Source organism: Loxodonta africana, chromosome 10, assembly GCF_030014295.1.
Source record: "Loxodonta africana isolate mLoxAfr1 chromosome 10, mLoxAfr1.hap2, whole genome shotgun sequence".
In the NCBI taxonomy this organism is placed as follows: Eukaryota; Metazoa; Chordata; class Mammalia; order Proboscidea; family Elephantidae; genus Loxodonta; species Loxodonta africana.
Window position 1 is genome coordinate 107,136,415 of NC_087351.1, and position 12,485 is coordinate 107,148,899.

At 51.3% G+C, this 12,485-nt stretch overlaps 1 protein-coding gene across 1 annotated transcript; it reads left to right on the top strand.

The window, feature by feature from the left end:
• Positions 1–212: 212 nt before the first annotated feature.
• On the top strand, positions 213–11,730 carry CCDC197 (coiled-coil domain containing 197). Its single transcript, XM_064291861.1, has 7 exons — positions 213–952; positions 2,264–2,346; positions 4,643–4,821; positions 6,459–6,712; positions 7,309–7,483; positions 7,970–8,086; positions 11,460–11,730. The coding sequence occupies exons 1-7, from the start codon at positions 846–848 to the stop codon at positions 11,661–11,663; spliced, it is 1,119 nt and encodes a 372-aa protein (XP_064147931.1). The 5' UTR covers positions 213–845; the 3' UTR covers positions 11,664–11,730.
• Positions 11,731–12,485: the final 755 nt, after the last annotated feature.

Sequence of the window (12,485 nt, forward strand, 5' to 3'; positions counted from 1 at the left end):
CCATGTAGCCCCTCACTTCCTCTCCTGCTCCCCCACACACTGGGGCTGGCTCAGCAGATGGCCAATGAGTGTCGTGCTTGGGCAGTTTTCTTCTCCTTTTGGCCGTGACTGAGAACCAGCCTTGGGCAATTGGCCAAGGAACTATTTGCAAGGCTTTGTTGAAACTACCTGATAAGAGACCCTGTTCTCTGCCCGACCAGGAAGGAGCTTGTTCTGACTGTCTGTTTCAGTCTCTGCTCTAGCTCTATGGGCACTGTATAAGCTGAGTCTTATAAGTTAGTTATAACTTATAGGTTATAACTTAGTTAAATGAATGCGTTCGTGGATGGGTGGGTGGGTGCAGAGATGGACCATGAAGGCACTTCCTCCGTATGCGGGCTGCATTCTGACCCCCTGACTCCTCCCTCAATGTCATTGGAAGCCAGCACCTGTTGGCAGTCCCCCAGGCAACTGGGTGGCCAGGGTCTGAGATTTGGGGGTGATGGAGCTACGTCAGTTATAGGGCAGCAAGGCGAGAGATACGTGGTCAGTAATGCCCTACAGAAGGTACCCTCAGCCCCTCCAGAGTGGGGGGTGTGACTCAAAGACCCTGAATTTATTTAATGAACCCCAAGTCCAAGTCCAGTCCTGCCACTTGCTGGCTGTCTGACCTTGAGCTGGTCACAGCCCCTCTCTGAGCCTTTGTCTCCTTTTCTACCAGGTGGGAATATTGACCCTGGCTTCCAAAGACTGTAGGGAGGATCCAAAGAGAAAGCTGCTGCTGTGAGTGTTGCTGTTGCCGCCTTTCTGCCTCTGCCTGGCTCACGTGGCTGCTCCTCCTCTGGCAAGCCGGGCTGTGAGGAGCAATGGAAGTGGCCATGGACGAGGGCCTGGGGGCTGGTCTGAGCAATGCCACCAATGAGGACAGGGACATCCAGGCGCTGTTCCAGGAACTCCGCCAACTCCAGGCCAAGTACGAGTTGTCCCGGGCCCTGCCGTGCCCCCTGCCCCAGCCTCAGGGCCACCCATGGGGGACTAAGGGGCTAGGACTGTGCCCAAATGCCCAGCGGGGTCAGGCTGGGGATGGACCAGAAGGGAAGCGACACCCAGAAGTGAATCAGGAAGTAACACCGTTATGGGGAGGAGATGGGAGGCTGGGCTACCAGTCCTCAGGGCCTCAGTCTTCCTTTGACCCTGGACCTTTGACTCTGGGCTAGTCCCAGGCCCTCTGTGGCCAAATCTCACCACCACAAAGGAGGAAGTGTGTGTGGCCCTCCCCATGGACCTGTCGGCTCAAGCCCTTCCAAAAGGTACCCTATGAACTTGCCCACTGGCTCTGAGTGAATTTCAGGGTGTCCACAAAGGCCTGAATTAAGTGCAAAAGGGTATGTTTGTGAGCAATTTTAGAAAGAAAAAGTTCCAACCCTTCCATCAGTTTCACAGTGGCTTCTGGACCCCTGTGAGGTTTAGCACTGCCATGTCTTACAGGGGGCCCACACAGTATTTGTGGGGAAAAACCATTTCTTCCCGGATTTTTTAGAAATTTATGGGTGAGAAAACAGGGCCCAGCAGGGCAGAGGGACTTCCCCCGGGACTCTCAACATTCATTCAGAGATTCCCCCAGAGCCCTGCCCTGCCCTCTGCCCTTGACCCCTGGGAACCCCCACCTGTCTGCCCTCCCAATGACCTTGACTGTACCCAGGCCGGGCAGCCTATTGGAGACTCATCTTGCTTTGGGATCCCCTGAGAGTTGAGCGTGGCAAGGCAGTAGCCCCCAGCCATCACCCCTGCAGAGGCTGAGTAGGGTCTCTGACCTCAGACCGAGCGCTCATGATGTGCTAGGTGTCCACGCAGGGTCCCATTGAGGGAGAGGTCTCTCACTGCCCGTGTTACAGGTGGACACCTCTGGTGCAGAGAGAGGAAGCTCCTTGCCCCTGGTCTACCTAGTAGGAGGCATCTGTCCCCAAGGTGGGGCTTGGGCCACCACCAGCTCAGCCCAGGAGAGAGGCCAGTGGACACTGCACCAGGAAGGCCTGGGCTTCACTCTCCCTGGGCCCCCTTCTTTGTGGCCTGGTAGCGGGCATTGATTTGACCTGTTTGTGCCTCTGTGTGCTCAGCTGTAGAATGGGCATGGACAGACTGAGAGTTAGAGATAAGGTGGCGGGTGGCTGGCCCAGCATGGTTGAGCAGGGAATCCATGGAGGGTGGCCCTCGTAAAGAGTCATGGTCTAGGAGCCTCCAAATCGAGCACTCATGTCTGGCCGCCACGGAAATGTTTCTGCAGGCAGAGGAGGCTGAAGAGAAAGGTCGAGAAGCACAAGCATTTTGAAGATTTTCTGATTAAAGTCCTCGAGAAAATCCCCAAGGGTAGGTATGACGCTTCCATGGGAAACTTGTCCCCTTGGCCGCTCACACAGGCTTCAGTCCGGCTACCTCCCAGACATGGGATGGGCACAATGCATGACCCCACGGGGACTTGAGCTCCTCAGCTGCAGAATGGGGAGCCACAAAGATGGGGGCCGCGATGGTTAAGAAGGTCCCAGGGACCAGAGTCAGACCGCCTGCTCCAAACCCTGGCCCCACGGTGATCCTCTGGCAAGCTCTCTGGTCTTGGCTTCTACGTCTGTGCAATGGGAATAGTGATATTTTGTGAATTAGATGAAATCATCCTTGCAAGCATGCAGCATAATGCCTGGCATTTAGCAAGCACCAGTAAGTGTTAGCTATTATTATCATTTGGTTTTCATTGGTTTTGGTTTTGCTGTTATTAACCACACAGGCAGCTGAGGTGGGTTCTTTGGTTTTGCTTTGTTTTTCTCATGGTTTGTACCAGAGTCCGCTGTTATAAGTGCTGAAAACTTCTTAGAAAAAGGAAGGGGAGAGAAACACATACATATTTATTATCATTCATATTATTTCAGGAGTCCCTGGGTGGTGCAAACCGTTAAGTGCTCAACTACTAGCCAAGGGGTTGGCAGCTCAAACCCACACAGAGGTGCCTTGGAAGATAGTCCTGGCAATCTACTTCCAAAAGGTCACAGCCTTGAAAAACCTATGGAGCAGTTCTACTCTGCACACAGGTGGTCGCCATGAGTTGGAATCAACTCAAAAGCAGCTAACAACAATTATTATTTCAACATCACCAATAATAAAACCAAAAAACCAAACCCAGTGCCGTCAAGTCGATTCCGACTCCTAGCGACCCTATAGAACAGAGTAGAACTGCTCCACAGAGTTTCCAAGGAGCACCTGGCAGATTCAAACTGCCGACCCTTTGGTTAGCAGCTGTAGCACTTAACCACTACGCCACCAGGGTTTCCATCACCAGTAACAGCAATGGTTATTATCATTCATTAACTATCACTTTGTGGTGAGCTCTTCAGTATATCTTTTCACTCGTGCTTGGGAGCGCTGGCGGCACAATGGTTAAGAGCTGCTAATCAAAATGTCCACAGTTCTGATCCCCCAGCCGCTCCTTGGAAACCCTGTGGGGCAGTTCTACTCTGCCCTATAGGGTCTCTATGAGTCAGAATCAACTCAACGGCAATGGGTTTGGTTTGCTTTGGTTTTATAAGCTTCTAAGTACTGTTTTATCTGGGCTCAGAGAGGTTAAGGAACTTACCCAAGGTTGCCTAGCAAGGAAGTTGTAGGGCTGGGACTGGATCTGATCTGACTCCATAGCCTTGCTATAATGGAGTGCTGGGTTTTTTATAATAGAGATACTGATGAGGAGCTGTGGGAGCCCAAGGACTCTGCCCTGGGGGTCAGGGAAGGCTTCCCTGAGGAGGTGACCTCTCTCTCACCGAGTACCAGTGAGAGATCAGGAAGGGCACTGGCATGCAAGTGGAGAGAAACAGCACACTGGTGGTGGGTTTGGTACCGGAGCACCAGGATGGGGCTGGGAGGCATGTCTGGAAGGTTGGGTGGCAGCAAAGAGCCTTGAGCACCAAGCCAAGCAGGGGTGTGGGGCTCTGACGCAAGCATGGGGCTTAAGGCCAACCTAGGCACCCAGTGCTACTTCTGGCAGCCTCCCGGTTTGGGGCCGCCCTAATTCAGCCATTCAGCTACGTTCGGCTCATCCGAAGGAGCAGCTGCCAGAGCTGGGTCCTGGTCACTCCAGGCAGGAACAATTCCCCTCCCCCTTCTTGCAGGCTCCCTCAATCCAGCTGTTTCTCCTCGGGCGTCTCCTGTCTCACCAGGCAGTCTCACACCCACTAGGAGACCTTTTGAATTTGGGGCTTCTCTAGCAGTTGCTGGATGGTGCACACGGTTAAGCGCTCGACTGCTAACTGAACGGTTGGCAGTTTGAACCTACTCAGAGGAGCCTTGGAACAAAGACCAGGTGATCTGCTTCTGAAAGGTCACAACCATTGAAAACCCGACGGAGCACAGTTCTCCTCCGCAGCACACGGGGTTGCCACGAGGTGGAACTGACTCAGTGGTAACCGGTTTGGTTTCGTCTTCTTCGGCGTCTCGGAGAGCTCGGGGGTGATGGGCAGACTACAGTGGCTGTGTAAGCCGGCACGGACCAGCTGGCCCCTCTCGTGCCTTGGGCTTCTGCCGGGAGCCCCACCCACTTTATCGGATCACCCTTGGCAGGGGAAGGTGAGGGCTGGGCTCTCTGCGCCCACCCATCCCGCCGTGGCTGGCACTGTCTCCATAGGATCCGCAGACCAGGAGGAGCCAGAGGAGGCCCTGGTGGAGGCCATGGTAGAGCACTACGGGAGGCTCCTCACAGCCAGCCAAGATGCCCAGGAGCACCTGGAGGCCTTGTCCAAGATGAGCCAGGCCGCCCACCGGAGCCTGGAGTCTCTAGAAGAGAACCACAGGTCTCTTGTCCCGGTAACGGCCTCCTGAGACCTGGTCTGTCCCCCAGCCCCAGACAGCTGGGAGCATGGAGGAGACTTCCTCTCCAACCCAGGGAAAGCCTGGGGTAGTGGGGGACTGCTGAGGGTGTCTGGGTAGGGCTGACACTCCCGAGTCTGGGTCTGTATCTGCCTTTTCTCCTCTTGTGGCAATTGACGTGGGCTTTCTCCTGAGGCCCAGCTCATATTCAAAAGGTATTCTCTGGGTTATACAAACTGTTTGCTCTGGACTACTAACCGAAAGGTTGACAGTTTGAACCCAACCCACCCAGCGGCACTGAGAAAGAGAGGCCTGGCAATGTGCCTCTATAAAGATACAGCTAAGAAAACCCTGTGGAGCCACAAGTCGAAATCAGACAGCCCAGGGTTCAAGTCCCAGCTCAGCCACTGATCAGCTGCATGACCCTGGGCAAGTCTGTAGCCTCTCCGAGCCTCAGTTTTTTCATCTGTAAAATGGGGGCAGCACAACCTGATAGGGTAGTTGTAAGATAAGCGAGCACAAACTGCTTATCTCAAAGCATGTGCCCCCCAACGTCATCTCCCGCTTTCCTTTTTGGTTATTTCACAAGAAATAGAATGTTTGCCTGGAAGAGTGGGCATTCCAGGGAGAGGGAACCACCCCAGCAAAGGCCTTGCATCATGAAGATGCACTGCAGCTGGTGTCTGAAGAGGTCAAGGGCAAGGCTGATGGCTGGTTGCTCATTGCAAAGAGACGCTGTGTGATGTTTGGCGAGTCCCTGCCCCCTAGTGGCCGTGCTGTAAACCTACACCCTTTGTACCCACCCTGGGGTTTCTTTTCCCTTTGGAGAGTGGGGACCACTTACGTGCTGGGCACTGTGTGCGGCACTCTGTACAAGGCATTTCATTTAGCTCTCACCCCCAGTGCCTCGAGGCAGGTGCTTTCAGTCCCAGGGCTGAGACTAGGGTGAGGCGAGGGAGAGGGGTCACTTAAGCATAGGGTCAGGTGCCATCTTTAACATTTTGATATTTTGGATTTTTTTTTCGCATTATTTTTTATTTTTTAAAGCATTGCGTTAAAATATTATTTATCTTGATCATGAATTTTTAGGCGCCCCTCACATTTTGCATTTTAGTCCCAGCCCCGCTATTCCTCCCATTTTTGAGGTGGGGAAACTAAGGCACAGAGAAGTGGGGAGAATTGCATGGCCTTGCTTCTTCCGTATTCAGATCCTGGGAGGCCAGCTCCGCCCAGGCCTGAGGAGGTCCTGCCTTTGCTGACTGCATCCTGCCCAGAGGAGTGTGTCCCCAGCAGGTCCAGGCCACTGAAGGCTGTTCTCAGTCTTGCATCCCACCATCCCCCCGCAACTCCCATAGCCCTAGGGCTGAAGGGTTCTGGTGAGGAAAATGAGGCTCCAGAGGCTGAGTCAGGATTGGAACCCCAGTTGTCCTGGACACGCCCTTTCTGCCTCTTCTGGTGCCTCAAATGGCTCCTGCCACCCAGAACTTGCCCCTCCTACCAGTGTGGCATCCGTGTGTGCTTTGCACCCCTGTCATCGCTCTGCCCTCCACGGCAGAAAGTTCCTCGGAACCAGGCCCAGGCAGGTGCCCCGGGAGGGTTGGCCACACTGAAGTAACCCTGCCCCTCTCGCCCAGAGACTCAAGATCCAGCTGTGTCAGCTGCAAAAGAAGTGTCACCGCAATAAGGAGAGGCAGTGGCGGCAGGAGGAACGCAGCATCACCTACCAGGAAGACTTGGTCAGCCATAGTGTGAGTGCAGACTGCTGGCTGGGGACGGGGGCCTGGGGCTGCCATCTCCTCCACAGTTATCACCCCCACCATACGCGTGCCCGCACATATACACCCGCATATGTGCACACGTGCACACTCACACCACTTACTTCTCCTTGGTGACCATCAGCTTCTCAAAAATGGGTGTAGATGCTGCTTTACAGATAGGAAAACTGAGGTCACAAAGAGTTAAGGACTACAAAGATTCTCTAAAAACCGGAGCCCATCCCAGAGCTGGCGTTGTGCTGGGTGCTTGCTCTTGTGGTTACAGTCTTGGTGGTTAACAATAGAAATAACGATATTTAAGTGAATGGTTGTTATGCACTCTCTTTGATAATCCTTATGTCTCTCTGACCTGGACACCCTTAAATATTGACTGAGTCTTAAAAAATAAATAAATAAAAGTTGCCATCAAGTCGATTCTGACTCATGGCTGCCTAACGTGTGTCCGAGGTGAGCTGTGCTCCACAGAGTTTCGATGGTAGATTTTTCAGAAGTAGATCTCCAGGCCTTTCTTCTGAGGTGCCTCTGGGTGGACTTGAACCTCGAATCTGTGGGTTAGCAGCGGAACGCTTAATTGTTTGCACCACCCAGGGACTCTGGTTGAATCTTACCCGTGCCTGTTTTATAGATGAAAAAAAGTGATGCTCAGAGAGAATAAGTCATGGCTGAAGTCTTTGATCAGGGACCAGCGTTTCTGGACTTAAGTTCTCAGGCTGCCACTTACCGGCCTTGAAATGAAGTCTAGTTATCTTCTGGAGCCCCGGTTCCTCACCCATAACCAGAACCAAGAGTCTGTGCCCTTCCAGCCTCAGGAGCAAGGCTATGAATGGCTTCCCGTGGCCCAGGCCTGCCAGGGGCCCAGGGCTGTGCTGGGCAAGTTCCCCCAGGCAAGGTGTGGTCAGCGAAGGCAGGGCCTCCTCAGGCCTGGGCGGACCTGGCCCCATGGGATCCAAGTTTGGGATACCTGAATGTTGAGGTCTGAGGCTGCTGGCCCCCAGCAAGGGGTGTAGAATGAGAGCTCGGAGCCAGATTGGCCACAGTGTAGAGCTCCTTCCAGGCCTTGCACTTCAAGCTGAGAGGCAAGGCTACCCAGCTGACCATAAATCTGGGGGCCTGAGGTCCAGACCAGCGCTGCCGGGAGCAAAGGCCACTGGTTTCTCAGTACTCCTTAGCAGCACCTCCAGGCGTGGATCCCAGATATCTCCAGCCGGGACCCTCAGGCCCCAAGGAGAGGGACTTAGCCAAGCCCCGTTGGGAGAGAAGCACAGACCAGGATGAGAAGGTGGCCCCTGGCTTCAGGACACTTCCCTGGCCGCTGAATGAGCTGGGGGTGGGGGGGATGGGAGGGTCTGAGCAGCCTCCTCCCCCTACAGAACCTGCTGCTCAACTACGTGCAGATGGCCATCGACAGCATGGCCCAGCAGTGCTGCCCCTTCGCCCACGGCCTGCCCGAGAACATGGGCCTCTTCTCCAAGCTCGACCTAATTCAGGTAAGGACGGCCCCTCCTCACTGCCCCCACGCTGACCGAAAGCCCCACATCAGTTATGTTGCTGAAGCTGCCAGTAACAGAAAACATGTCATCAGCTCGGCTTCAACAACTGCACGTGCGCTTTTTTTTTTTTTTTTTAAATAATAGCTTCATTGAGATATAATTCACACACTCTAAAGTTCACCTTTTTTGTCATTTCAAAATGACATTAATTTGTGTGATTCAGTGACATGAATTACGCTCATCAATCACCACTGCCCGTGTCCATATTCTTCCATCGCCCTGAACAGAAGCTCAGTGTTCCCTCAGCAACGAGTCCCCCTTTCTCCCTCCCTCTTGCCCACCTCTGGCTGTCGTTGGGTGCAGTGGAGCCGGTTCCGACTCAGTGACCCCACATACAACAGAATGAAACGCTGCTCGGTCCCCACCTCTGGTACCTAATAAACTTTGGTCTCTGTACACTTGCCTCTTCTAGATATTTCACATAAGTGGTATCCTACAGTCCTTCAGATTTTAAAGGGTACACTTCATTGTTTTTAGTTACATGGCCATCACTACTATCTAATTTCAGAATATTTTCATTAATCCAAAAAGAAATTGTATACTCATTAACGAACACGGCCCATTACCCATTCTCCCCAGCCCCTGGAAATCCCTAATCTACTTCCTTTTGCCATGGACTTACCTATTTCTGGACATTTCATATAAGTGGAATCATACAATATGTGGCCTTTTGTGACGGGCTTTTTCTACTTAGCAGAATGTTTTCAGGATGGATCCATATTGTAGCATGTATCTTCCTTTCTTTTTATGGCTGAATATTTCATTGTATGGATAGAACACTTGTTTATCTCTTCATCAGTTGATGGACATCTGTTTTGTTTCCATTTTTTGGCTATTATGAAAAACGAACCGCCATGAGCATCTGTGGACACATTTTTCTATGGACCTATGCTTTCAGTTCTCTTGGGTATATACCTAGGAGTGGAATTGCTGGGTCATGTGATAACTATGTTTAACATTTTGAAGAACTGCTGCCAAATTGTTTTCCAAAATGGCTGCGCACTTTTCTATTCCCACCAACAACATATGAGCATTCCGAATCCTCCGCATCCTGGTCAACACTTGGTATCGTCTTTTTTTACTTAGCCATCCTAGTGGGTATGAAGTGGTATCTCATTGTGGTTTTGGTTTACATCTCTCTAATGATTAATGACACTGAGTATCTTTTCATGTTGTTTTTGATCATTTGTATATTTCCCTGCAGACCTGTCTATTCAAATCCTTTGTTTTTTAATTGGATTGTCTTTTTATTGTTGAATTATGAAAGTTCTTTATATATTCTGGATACATGTCCCTTACCAGATATATGATTTGCAAAATTGTCTTCCATTTTGTGAGTTGTCTTTTAACTTTCTTGATGGTGATCATTGAAGCACAAACATTTTTAATTTTTATAAAGTCCAATTTATCTGTTTTTTTGGGTTTTTTCCCTTTCAGGCTTTGTGTTTTTTGTATCACATCTAAGAAGAAATCATTGCTTGATTTAAGGTCACAAGATTTACTCCTATGTTTTTGTGTAAGAGTTTTATCATTTGAGCTCTAATATTTAGGTCTCTAATCCATTTTGAGTTAATTTTTATATGTAATGGCTGGTAGGGATCCAATTTCATTCTTTTGTGTATGGCTATCCAGTTGTTCCAGGAGCCCTGGTGGCACAGTGGTTATGGGTCAATGATTCAAACCCACCAACCGCTCCACGGAAGAAAGATGTGGCAGTCTGCTTCTGTAAAGATTTACCGCCTTGGAAACCCTATGGTTCTACTCTGTCCTATAAGGCTACTGTGAGTTGGAATTGACTCGATGGCAGTGGGTTTGTTTTGTTTCGGTATCCAGTTGTCCCAACACCATTTGTTGAAAAGACTATTCTCTCCACATTGAATGTCTTGACACCGTTGTCGAAAATCAACAGATCATGAATGTAAGGGCTTATTTCTGGACTCTCGATTCTATCCCATTGAGCTAGATGTCTACTTTTATGCCAGTGCCATGCTGTCCTTATTACTGTAGCTTTGTAGTAAATTCTGAAATTGGAAAGTGTGAGTCTCCCTACTTTGTTTTCCTCTTTCAAGATTGTGTTGGCTACTCTAAAAGGGCATGTCTTCTCTCACATGAGTGGAAGTTCAGAGGCTAGGTGGGTTTCAGATACGGTGTGATCCGAGGTGCAGTAGCTCCAGCAAAGATCCAGTCCTTTCCGTCCTCTCCCATCTGCCATTTTCAGCACTGACTTCATCCTAAGTCAGAACTCGCTTACCTCATTTGAGGCAGATTTGATGGAGATGGTCAAACACAGGATTCTTAGCTCCTCTTGAACACTGAGGGGCAAGTCCCTTCTCTGGTGTCCAACAGCATCTGTTCACAGCAAACAAGCCTGCATCTTAGTTTAGAAGGGCTTCTCAGGGCAATTTCATGGACAGTATCAGGGCCGCTATGTGGCACAACTCCCGTGGGCACGATTCAGGCTGAAGTCTATACAATAGCCATCCCTTGGGGCAGAACTCATTCACATTGCAATATGAACGATATATTCTGGGTAAGAGGCACATTTGTCTACTAGTCACTGTGTATTAAAGTTACTGTCTTCCCAAGAAAAAGGAAGAAATTTATGCAGTGATATTGAGAGTGCTGTAGGAAACCCTGGTGGGGTAGTGGTTAAGTGCTACAGCTGTGAACCAAAGGGTCGGCAGTTCGAATCTGCCAGGCTATCCTTGGAAACTCTATGGGGCAGTTCTACTCTGTCCAATAGGATCATTATGAGTCAGAATCAACTCGATGGCACTGGGTTACTGGGTCTCCAACAACAATCGCATCGGACCTCTGGGCCTCTACATCAGTCAGTCATTCCACCAATGCTTACTGAGTTCCACCACCCCCACCCCCGTATCCCATAGGCTCAGCATTGTGTTAGGTAAAGAGTTGGTGGTATGGGGAGATAAAGGTTCACCTGGTCCTAAAAACTGAATGCCCTGCAGAGAGGGAGGCTGGGGGCAGTCAGGGCTGGCTCCTTGGAAGGAACAGTGAAAAGAGGCAGGCAACCACGTTCAGGAAGCCACACAAGCACCTAGACTCCAAGTCATCCAGACTCAAGAGTCATCCAGCCCTCACCACTGGGCTGTGCAGCTTCAGGCAAATGACTTAACCTCTCAAAGGAGCCTCGGCTTGCTCCTTTGCCAAATGGCAATGGTACCCCATGCTTTGCAGAGCCCCTATGAGGGCGAGAGGGGCTGAACATCAACCTCTGACGATGTTTTAGCCCCTGGTGTTCTGGAGCCTCCGAGACACTGACGGACAAGACATTTATTTTCCTTCCTAGGCATTTATGCTGGACAAAATGGAGACTGTGAGACTGATATCACTGCTCACGGGACCCACAGTGTGCTGGGCAGAGAAGGGCCTCAAGGACCAGGGCCTCAGAAGATGCCCCAGACCCGCCAGGAAATGCCCAAGCAGCCAGAGTTCAATCCCCAGGACTCCCCTGCCCAGCATCCAGACATCTGAGTGCTCCAGCCTGTACTGACCGCTGTGGTCCCCAGGCCCTGTGGCATTACGACCAGCTCCCCACCAGCTTGGCCTGCTTTTCTCACCACCTGGGACACCACAGCGGGCGGGAGTCAGCTTGGGGGCAGCGAACAGCCCGGCAGGGTCTGGGGAGAGCGAGGGCTAAGGAGATGCTGTTCCCATGCCAGAGACTTGGCAGGGCTTGAGGCGAGGCCACCTGGGAGAGGGGAGGGACGGAGGGAGGGAGCTTGTGGGTTAGAGGCAGCAGCCAGGTGAGAAGCCGCAGGCTGGAGGTTGCCCCCACGGCAGCCAGGACTTCATTTCTCACCATCACGGGTGGGCTGGTCTGACACATGGAGCTCTGGATAGACGCCTGGCTGTTGGGGACATCTGAGCACCAGCACTCTCGTTAAGAGCCACCTAGAGCCACAGGTTGCATGGGAGCATCTTGACCTTAGTCAATGGAGGAGCCAATATCAAAAACCAAACCCATTCTGACTCACGGTGACCTTACGTGTTTCAGAGTAGAACTGCCCCACAGGGTTTTCAATGGCGGTGGTCTTACGGAAGTAGATCACCAGGGCCTTTCTTTCTTCCAGACCTTTCTTCCACAGTGGATTCAAGCCATGAGTGGATTCTGACAACTTTGACTTAGTAGCAGAGAACAAACTGTCTGCACCACCCTGGGACTTATACAAACCCACCACCATCAAGTCTATTCTAACCCATAATGACCCTGGAGAGGACAGAGTAGAACAGCCCCATGGAGTTTCCAAGGCTGTAAATCTTTACAGAAGCAGACTGCTACATCTTTCTCCTGTGGAGCAGCTGGTGGGTTCAA

Coding starts and splice junctions, on each gene's coding strand:
- CCDC197 (XM_064291861.1), top strand. CDS start 846: ATGGAAGTGGCCATGGACGAGGGCCTGGGGGCTGGTCTGAGCAATGCC. Junction 2,347..4,642: donor CCTCGAGAAAATCCCCAAGG/GTAGGTATGACG, acceptor CTGTCTCCATAG/GATCCGCAGACCAGGAGGAG. Junction 7,484..7,969: donor TGCTGGGCAAGTTCCCCCAG/GCAAGGTGTGGT, acceptor CTCCCCCTACAG/AACCTGCTGCTCAACTACGT.